This window comes from Lolium rigidum, chromosome 1, assembly GCF_022539505.1.
Source record: "Lolium rigidum isolate FL_2022 chromosome 1, APGP_CSIRO_Lrig_0.1, whole genome shotgun sequence".
Classification (NCBI taxonomy): Eukaryota; Viridiplantae; Streptophyta; class Magnoliopsida; order Poales; family Poaceae; genus Lolium; species Lolium rigidum.
Window position 1 is genome coordinate 99,098,451 of NC_061508.1, and position 10,986 is coordinate 99,109,436.

The following is a 10,986-nucleotide window of genomic DNA, read 5'->3' on the forward strand; positions in this document are numbered from 1 at the left end:
GAAAAAAAGCTGACATGTTTTATTGTTTTACTTCTCTCGTCAGTAGACCAGACTTGCATCTGCACGGGTTTATGATAGCATAGTGTCACTGTGTCTACAAGAAGAGCTATGTACAGAACCTATGGCGAATAGATCTGCCCATGTTGTGCTAGCATTATTTTTCTACCTTCTGATGCATGTATGTACTACTGCATAGTGTATAGCACTAGCCTAGTTATAGGCTGCAAGCTTAGAGTGCACTGTGCACACACACAGCTCACTCACAGCAAGAAGTCCAAGGCTTGAAGTATGACCGCTCATGGGTACAGGAACCAAGATCCAAATGCCCTTTACCTGTACTTCTCCTGCCCGGGCATATTGTGTAGCATTTGATTTACTCTTTTTCATGCTTTCATTACCTACCAAAACCACCATAGAAAATCAAACCACCTACACTTCTTCACTTGAGGAAAGAGATACACTATCGTACGTGTTCTGTTCCTGGTGAAACTTCACTGTAGACCAACTAAGAAAGATCCAACCCAATAAAGTATCTCTGCCTTCTCTGTCAGTCAGCACTGAAGAATGGCTGCACCTGCCTTCATCACATGACCTGCTGCATCCAATTGGTACATACATGGCAAGTTCTGCATCACACCAAGGAATTCTATCAAGGTTATTACTGCTGCCAGATGCCCATCACTGTCAGATGATGGGGCTCTTGTGATGAGAAAGTCTCAACAAATTTCCAAATCGGCAGGTAAACAAGTAGTAGTATTGCAGTATTGTACTGGTAGGCTAGTTGTAGGAAAATGCTCCACTGTCAATGTCAAAGTGGTCCAAGGAGAGAGGTATAGATGAATCAGCATGCACAGTGAAGTTTTATGGCCCATGAATTGCAGGGCACAGTGAATGATCAGTTTGCTTAGCACTGCATGCATGCAGGCACACAACCACACTTATGACCCCCACCATTGATTGCTGTGGCAGCAGGAATTTAGTGGTGTTCATGAGCTATGGCTGATGCTGGTTGTGATGATGCAGAACATTTGAGCTTCACTTGCAAAAGGAGGCCCACCAACAGTCAGACTATTCAGCTGAGAAACTGGCTTGCAGGGGTACACCACGGCACTGGTCCCTAGCCCCAACATGAGACAATTTCTGCAAATCTAGCTGATTTTTTCATTCACAGCTTGCAGAGATGTCCATAATTTACCAGCTGTTCTTATTTTTTAGTTTTAGCCAGTGGCTTATAACCATATGCGGCTGCCATGCTGCATAAGACCTCAAAGCTAATGCAGAGCAACGGAATTGGGATGCAACACCAATCTTTTTTCAGGCATTACACCTTTAGTATAAACATTTTTTGAACCTAAATGTACATATATCATAAGGACGGCAATGCTATCAGCTCAGAGGGCAGCCATGCTCGCTAGCTCTGCAAACTAGGCAGATGCCACAGGCAATGCGTCAACAGGGGAAAAGAATGGGGGAGCCATCCCGCCGAAGCTTGTTGTCGGAGAGATCCAGCTTGCTCATCTTCTCCTCGCACCACAGCAGCTGCTCCTTGCTGAGCTTTCCCATTCTCAGCACCCTCGACACGACTTTGATGTCGGTCAGGGCAAACAGCAGCTGGACTTCCTCCATTGTGCCTGGCCAGGTCTTGCTCTTCCATCCCTTTTTCTTCTTGAACAGCTCTTTCACCTTCATCTCCTTCTGCGCGGTTGGTGATATGATTAGTTAGCAAGTCAAATCTTAACGCATAAACACTTCAACTGCACATATTTTGAAGGCAACAACAGCCATATCCATGCAAATAAGCTTCAAAAAAGTTATATCGTATTCGATGAATATCACAAGCACGTTACGGAAAATGCATTCAGCTACTAGCTGGGTTTTATTGTATCATCAGTGAAGAAAGAGATCGACATATCGTATCTAAACCAAGACAGCAGATTGAAAAATACCTGGTGATAACAAAGAATTGATATTTACAGCCTTATTACGGGCAAGAGTTATTAAGTCTAACCTTATCCAGAGAGGATTGAACTTGCTGAATCGAACTTCCTGTGTGGCCATTAACACTCATGAGGGCACTACTCTTTTTCTTGTCTTTCTTCAGGAAAAGACGGAAAGTTAAGATAGACTCTTCTAATAATTTGATGAGGTCAGATGCGAAGATTGATGCTTCCATTTGGTCTTCATCATTATCTTTCCTTTCCGCAACTGAATAGACAAAACAGGAACGAAAAGCAATATGACATATCAAAATGAGTATGGCATTGAATAAACACAGACATGTCAAGAAGTACATTACACGAGCAGTGGTACAAGGGTTCTGTAAAGTTCTAACCCAACAAAGCTAGAAAACATAGTTCTAATATATAAGCCGAACATAATAGACAAAAACTTATTTTTCCATAACAAACAAGGAACAGAAGGTAGGGCACAGCAAAAGTAGAAACACTAGGATTTATTGCACTAAGGGCTTTCCTTTACTGGAAGCTCAAGACGAAATTAGATGAAAGGATTTTTGCTATCAGATCTTACACACTACACATTGCAGATTCAACATTACAGTAGGAAAAATCCATCGCTCATTTAACCAAGCATTATAGGAGCAAAATACTTAAGTTTCAAGTTAATAAACTTTATAACCAAGTCCTACGACCAGTCCAGACTGAAGAAAATATTGGAAGTTACATACAAAGAATGAGGAAATCATGGGGCATGGCAACTGACATATTTTAAATTTGTTAATAGAATGCTCTTAAAACTTCTGTTCACCGCTTCATTTGCGAGTACAATGTTCTTCTGTTCACCACTTCAGTCATAGGCTGAGCACATGTACGGATCTTAAAAGTAGGCAACATGCGGTTCTTAGGGTTCAGGTGTTACCATCTTCAAAGTAATCTGAGTGACGTTATATACTCCTGCCTGCTGCTAATTTTCTTTGGCCAAGATGAATGTAAGAAAACAAGAAAGAACCCAGATTCAACAGCAGTACATATCGACCATAATTGATGCCACACTGTACAGAAGATTTGATTGGCTTGTAGCATGTGCATTGTGTGTACGCCATTGAATGATAATCTATTTACTGTCCTATTCACCTAGTACAAGCCAAAGAGAACCACACTCAAAATAACCTGGAAGGGACACACTCTGCATCTCATTTAATATGACAAACACAATCCATGTGTGTAAAGTCTAAACAGGACTCCCAAGATATACCACCCAATCTCCTACAGCCTAGCTAACCATAACCATTTCCACCATGAATAAGACTGTACAGGAAATAAGACGAACAGAACTTGTTGTCAATTACTCTTGGGTGGCATATTTTCCATGTACAGAACAGCATACAAATAACAATTATCAACAGTACGAATCATGCAGCCTCATAATAGCATGAGAGTTCTGTCACCATCTGTATCGTCTTTTACTAGCATGAGCTTTATCACACAGATTTTCAGATATAACGTCCTGAATATCTATGACAAACACAATCCATGTGTGTAAAGTCTAAACAGGACTCCCAAGATATACCACCCAATCTCCTACAGCCTAGCTAACCATAACCATTTCCACCATGAATAAGACTGTACAGGAAATAAGACGAACAGAACTTGTTGTCAATTACTCTTGGGTGGCATATTTTCCATGTACAGAACAGCATACAAATAACAATTATCAACAGTACGAATCATGCAGCCTCATAATAGCATGAGAGTTCTGTCACCATCTGTATCGTCTTTTACTAGCATGAGCTTTATCACACAGATTTTCAGATATAACGTCCTGAATATCGCACATGGTTCCCAGCGTAATCTTTGACCATTGAATTCTGATGTAGTACTATATTTATAACACGCAAGAAATTTTGAAATTTGTTCTTCGAGACCAAATCTACACATATGACTTGGACTGTCTACATGATATATTGATATCATGTATCCAACCTAAATAGTTAACAGATATCGGAGCCTAAGTTCAACTACCCGAGATGTCATCGGTTTCTGTTCACTAGTGGGAGTACTAGGAAACAAATAAAACCATATGCACCTGCAGGTTTTAAATACAAGAGGCATTTAAAATAGAAACTATTATGTGTCGCTGAAAACCAAAAATGAACTTGCTGTCATCTAAAATTTCAACCATACCAGTTAATGAAAGCAAGCTTTAACAGTAAGTGAGGTTTGAACTATGAACTATTGACTGAAAGGTCCAAGCTGTTGCTCAAAAGCGGACTATACCAAAAAAAAATACACATCAGAACAGCGTTAGATCAAAAAATTATCTTCGATCAGAAATGTCAGTTGTTCTCTGTTTATAGTCATTTACCCACAGTCAGTGTATCCAGAAATGGTTGTAAATTCACTACCGGTATTTCTTCAAATTATCACATTCATGTACTAACAGGGAAATAGCAGTCTACCTGATCAGGTACAATATACTACCTCCATTTATAGATATAAGGTGTATAATTTTTGGCACAGATATTAAAGAATGCAAGTTGAGCAAAAATTACACCAGGTTTAGGCGGGATTACCCCTGGAAAATTGACGTGAGAAAATAGAGGAGTTTGTAAAAGATAAGGAAACACAATCACATCCCTAAAAAAATTGTCCAGACAAGTTGTGCAACGCAACAGACCTTATATTCTGGATTTTCTCAAAAAACTATACACCTTATATCTAGAAACGGAGGGAGTACTTAACAATCTAATCTAGTTGTATAGGGAAAAGAACGAGTTGACCTGATCGCGTGATATAAGATATACCAGTAATAATAAATGCTCACATTTCAGGTACATTACAAGATTAAAATCACAAAACCAAACAAAAAAAATGTGTGTTTGACTGTTGTGTGTCATGGGAGCATCCTACAACATCATACTATACAGTACCTTTAGTGCAGCTAAACATAGGCAGTGGTACTTCTAGTTCTGCGAAGTGCTTATACCTTGTGATGTTTTCAATAGAAACAATGGTGTAACATGTACAGTATATCAGAGCTCAGAAGGCTGAGTACAATTTGTTGGTTATCGCTGTGCAATCCATAAGAATTTAGAACAAGATGCTGAATCCTAACCAATCAAACATAACAGCTATTAAAACAAGTTCTGATGTGGCAACACAAATTGATTATAAAATCAAATAATTCACCAAGAGAACTCAAGAGTGAATTGCACTGCCGTCTGTTGTGAATTTCAATGTCAGATGATAGGATACATTTGTGGTAAAAAACTGTAATAACTATAATCCAAAGCATCATACCTTGAAAAGTGGGGACCTGGAGCAACTTAGACAAGGAACTCCGAGAACGTGCATAGATCTCAACTCTTGATCCTTGCTCAAATGGTTCATTCTCAACAAATCTTTGCAACAGAACCTGGAACTGCTGAAATGCTTGAGCAGCACAGCTATAGGTGGTAGGGTTCTCAGGTTGTGCTGCCAAGATCAGACTCAGGTGCATGTAAGTACAATGAATAGCCTCCCAGCTTAAGGAAACATGAGCAACATATGCGGTCTCGAGTGTTTGGTAAGGGTCATCCTCGGTCTGCTGCTGCTGCAGATGCTCGCAGTCCTCCTGAAGCTCATCCCTCTTTTTGAATGAGAGACTGCGCAAGGTTGATGCCAATTTGGATGCTGATCTAGGCGACTTTTTTGAGATGTTGAATAACCCTGGAAAGTTTGTTTTTCAAATATTAGAAAGATGAAAGGGATGGTTTTATGGATTATCTGCACTCTATAAAACAGCAAACAAATCGTCTAATTTGGTAAGATATCTACATGCATAAGAGAAGTAGTATTACATAACGAAGAGGAGGAGGAACCCGCAAGTCACAAATAACAATCTAATAAGCAGCAGCAACTTTCCTATTTCTAAAGGTTTGAGTTGGTGGTGAATTCACTCATCCTGATCTACTCTTACATGTGGGACCTTTTGCACAAAATAGACTGAAATAACTTTTTACCATCTAACCCATACCAAGAGTATGACAGCAATAGACAGGAAAACTATTAAAGTAGCCTGGAATCATTTTCCTGATGATTCTTCCATCAGCCGTTTTTCCCCAGCCACAGTCCTCTTGCCACCTCTCTTCTCTAATGGCCGTCCTCCCAAAATTCTGAACTATGACCCTGCTTCAAATTTCCAATGCTTTTCCCGTAGCCCCTTCAATTGCTACAGCACTATGTCGACGACATGCCCCTCCATCACTCCATGCCTTATCGCTTTTTCCTCTCCACCGAAAATTGAAAAGTGGTGTGTTTTTATTTTCTTTTTCTTTTGAGAGGATAGTCGTATAGTGGAACATGTAAGAGGACTAAAAGTGGGCGAAACCCGACATATTTGTAATTTATACAACCCAAATCAGGATGAAGCATAAGTAGTTTAACTGGTATAAAATGTTGAATTGTTTTTCATGTTTATGAGAACATATTGGTTTATTTTTTTTATCTGGTGCAAAGCACGTGCACTTTGCTAGTATCTTCCCTATTTCTAAAGGTTAAGTTGGTTGTGAGTTCACTCACCCTGTTTACTCTTACATGTGGGACGCTTTACAAAGAAATAGACTAAAATGACTTGTACCATCTAACCTATACCAAAACTGACAAAATAGAGGAAAAATCTATTAAAGTAGCCTCAAATCATTTTCTTCATGATTCTTCCATCCGCTGTCTTTCTTCCTCAGCCATGGTCCTCTTGTCACCTCTCCTCTAATCACTGTCTTCTAAAAATTCTGAACTATGATCCTGATTTAAATTTTCCAATGCCTCTCCCATGTCCCCTTCAATTGCTACAGCTCTGTGTCGACGACATACTGTGCCATGCCTTCACTTTTTCCTCAACCGAAACTTGAAAAGTAAGTGGAGTGCTTTTATTTATTTTTTATCTTTTAAGACTTAAGAGGATTGCAACATAGTTGAACATGTAAGAGGACTAAAACTGGGGTGAAACCTGACATAATTGCAATGGTATACAACCCAAACCAGGATGAAGCCTAAGTAGTTCAACTGGTACAAAATGCTGAGCTGTTTTTCATTATTTGGTTTATTATATATCTGGTGCAACGCACGTGCGCTTTGTCAGTTCCAGAAAAACAAACAGTACATGACGTGTGTTTCGAGTGCACGCAGAAAGACGACAAAAGTTTTATGGAGGCAGCCTGCAGTCAGCACCATAAAGTAAATAAGTTAAATTGCTCAAACAATAGAACTGTCAAAGATGACAACTAATATAATACCAAATCAAACTGCCACTTAGCATCTACATATGATTGACCATCAAAGCTCATAAGATGCACAACTACCATTCAAGGTTTAGAATTTACCCTATAAAAAATTGATGGTGTGTGGAAAATAATATTGCCATGTAACAAATGAAGAAGAGTAACTGAAGTGTTGCTTCAGGACTAATATGGCCAACCAGATAGCATGAACAAAGTAAAACACACATTGTGTCGGCGACATACCCCTCCTTGCCTTTTCACTTTTTCCTCTCCACCAGAAATTGAAAAGTGGTGTGTTTTTATTTATTTTTTATTTTGACAGGATTGTCGTTTAGTGGAACATGTAGGAGGACTAAAAGTGGGGTGAAACCCGATAAATTTGTAGTGTTATACAGCACAAATCAGTTAAGTATAAAATGTCAAATTGTTTTTCATGTTTGGGGGCAAATATTAGTTTGTTTTTTATCCGGTGCAACGAACGCGCACTTTGCTAGTATGCAGAAAAGAAACAGCACATGACATATGTTTCAAGCGCAAGGAGAAAGGCGACAAAGGTTTTGTTGCGGCAACCTACACTCAGCACCAAAAGGTGAAAATCATGAAATTCCACAACCAATAGAATTGTCAAACATGACAACTAACATCATACCAAATGAGACCACCAGTTAGCATAAGAAACGACATGTTATTGGTCATCAAAACTCGTAAGATGCTGAATCATCAATATAGCAACCTAGCATATACACAAAAACATCCGATGGTGCGTTGAATTGGACAGGTCAAATAATGCAGTTATGTAACAGATGAAGAGCAATAACTGAAATGTCGCTTGGAGACTAATACGGCCAACCAGATAGCATGAACAAAGTAAAGCATATTGCGTGGCATTCGACTCAAGATGCAAAAACCCTATGCAACCATACAAGGTAGAGTACAATGTGCTCACCTGAATCCTTCAATGTCTGTGTAATCATCTTATCAAACGCCAGCATCCTCTGGCAGTACTTGTCATAGAGCGAGTCGAACCCGCACAACGGGAAGCCTTGGCCGACGTCGGACTCCATCCACTCCCTAGAGCTACTCCCCTCCTCCTCCTCGTCCCCATCCTCCTCCACCTCCGCATTCTCGTCCTCGGGGATTTTTACCATGAAGTTGTTCATCCTTATCTCCTTGAGCCTCCGCTTCACGTCATTGACGATGTCATCCCCATCGTCCTCCTCCTCCTCCTCATCTTCCCCATCCTCCCCTCCCCCGTTGGCCATACCCGCCGCCGCCGCCTCAGGGTTCTCCTCGGAGATGTCGCCCTCCGAAGCCACATTCCCGGCGGTGGCATCCTCGTCGGCTTCCAGGGTCTCACCCTCGCCCCTGGCGCTCTTCCGGGCCTTCCCGAACTTCTTGAGCTTGAAGAAATCCATGATCCGGGGACTCCCAAAACCGAAACTGCGCTAAAATGTTTCTCCCCCTTTGCCTTTCTCCCCGATCCAAAGGCCGCTCCTTTTTGCCTATCCTGCCAAAAAGAAAGCACGGGAATCACCAAATGGGTAAAAAGGATCGAGATGGAAACGGAACACCTCGCTGCTAGAACCCTAGGAAACCAGAAGAAAACCTCGAGAAAAGAAACTGTTCCCCCCGGCCTCACCTCGCGTCTCGCGGAACGGAGCGATCCCCCCGGAAGAACGCTGGCGAGCAGCCGGGGCTCAGATACAAGATCCGCGGACCGAGCCCCGGAGAGCCTCAGGAGATCCCCCTCGCGCCGGAGAGCTCCTGCGCGAATCAACCGCGCGGACGGCTGGCCTTTCGCGTTTGCTGCAGCCGGTGCTGATTCTGATTCTGATTCTTGTGCTGCTGCTGCTCGTGAGCCTCGTGAGCCGTGACTCACTGCGTCAGGGGGAGTGGAGCGGGGAGGCGGGAGTGAGGTTCGGGATGGACGGCGTCGGACTAGCCCGTCGCCGACCTTGTTTTTGGCCTGGCTCGGACTGTAACAGCGGGGTTAGGAGGGGTTTAGGCTTTGAATCGGGTGCGGGGTTTACTGCTTTACGGCGTGATTGTGATTGTGATTAGGATTAAGATGGTCAAAGGGGAATGCGAGGCGAGCGAGGCGCGTGGGAGACCGTGCGGAGAGGTCGTACGACGCCTGTCGTCGTCTTCTCGTCTCAGCGATTATAATACTGCCACTGCTGCCACTCGAAGTGGAGAGACCTGCCACGTGCTTTTTCTTTCAAACGGTCTGATTTTGCTGATCACTCTGTCAAAGAATGGAAATTTGACACGAAAAAAATCTTACTTACAAACGTATATTACTAATTTGTAATTGCCTTTGGACATTTTATTATGATTCACATGGTTTGCAAAACACGCAAATAGGAGATATGTTGGACTAGAGTGACAATTCCTTTCTAATCCAAAACATGCAAATAGGAGAAATGTTCGGCTAGAGTGACAATTCCTTTCTAATCCCATGATACAAAACTACAGAAATTTGGATCAAAGACGCCTAACTTAAGTCATATAGGATCCATCCGTTCACTAATTTAGGGCCTTTAAGATATTTTAAAGTGGAAAAGAGATGAATCAAGATGACTGAAGCTACATACATAAAAGTGTCTAAATATACACTAAATGAGTGAATGGAGGGAGTGGGAAAATATACATAAAAATGAGTGAACCTAAACTAAAGCTAAAAGATCTTAAGCTAGTGAATGGAGGGAGTAGAAAAATTCCAGGGGATCTCAAGCATGCGAATAGAAGGACCAACATAGGAAAAAGTATTCAGGATCCAATCTTCCATATATCATATGAAAATCCTTTAAATCGAATGAGCCCTCCAGTATCTAAATATTAGCATGATTTGTTTCACCTAAATGTTTAGAAGCTTGTATTGCTATTGCTTGAGTCATTGGCACCGAAAGTGCTAGGCCCCTCCACCAGGTTATTTTTTAGTAAAGCGATCCACTTCACTGATCACTTAAAAATAAGAATAAACTGAGTTATTACAACTAAGACTCTTAATGACTTCTAATGTTACATGATGGTATTTCAAAATTGTTATTATAAAAAAATAACATGATGGTATTTCAAAATTTATCATTGGCTTCATTTCTTGTACCTTGGCTGTGTTTGATGCTTCTGTTGACATCTTACTATCTTAGTAATGTCAACTAACCCCAAAGTTTTGAATAGATGCACTATTTTCCCACCATAAAAGGTGAGAAGCTTAAATGACTAAGAGCATACCTATTTAACTATAGGTTATGGAACCGCCTTTCATTGACGTGATATTGGAAACGTGGGAAAACACTAATATGGCAGAAAGACTGGACATAAACACCAGGGGAGAACTCAAGTCCAAACATCGGGGCAATAATTTCACATGATGGGAAGTTATCAAGGGATACCAATGCACCACAACCTCTTTTGTATCATCCATGGTGATCATACTGCCACTAGAAGTAATAGGAGTCATCAACACTACTTTTTCCTGAAAATGCTTTGATTCACTAATGAGGCAAACAAACATTGCAAAATAAATAAACAATGATAAAAACAATTATCGAAACAAATGATGCATCACTATATTTTGAATGTGTCATCTATATCTTCATTTTTTGCACCTTGATTATGTTCCATGCTTATGGTGGCACGTGTAATCCCTACTAACCTCAAAATCCTGAATAGCCACATCATTTGTCCACAAAAGTTTAAATCGTTCAGCAGTATGGATATAGACATATATATTAAGCTACAAGTTGTCAACCCACTTACTCGTCCTT

The 10,986-nt window shown here is 40.9% G+C and overlaps 1 protein-coding gene across 2 annotated transcripts; it reads right to left on the bottom strand.

Moving 5' to 3' along the window:
* Positions 1–984: 984 nt before the first annotated feature.
* Positions 985–9,127, bottom strand: LOC124678491. Of its 2 annotated transcripts, none has more exons than XM_047214375.1 (5): positions 8,856–9,127; positions 8,163–8,718; positions 5,259–5,666; positions 2,009–2,205; positions 985–1,695 (listed from the first exon to the last, which is right to left on the bottom strand). In XM_047214375.1, exons 2-5 carry the CDS (start codon positions 8,629–8,631, stop codon positions 1,450–1,452), a joined length of 1,320 nt encoding a protein of 439 aa, XP_047070331.1. In that variant the 5' UTR covers positions 8,632–8,718; positions 8,856–9,127; the 3' UTR covers positions 985–1,449. The 2 variants fall into 2 exon arrangements, with proteins under 2 accessions (XP_047070331.1, XP_047070327.1); XM_047214371.1 differs by having other exon boundaries at positions 8,163–8,723.
* Between the last annotated feature and the right edge of the window lie 1,859 nt (positions 9,128–10,986).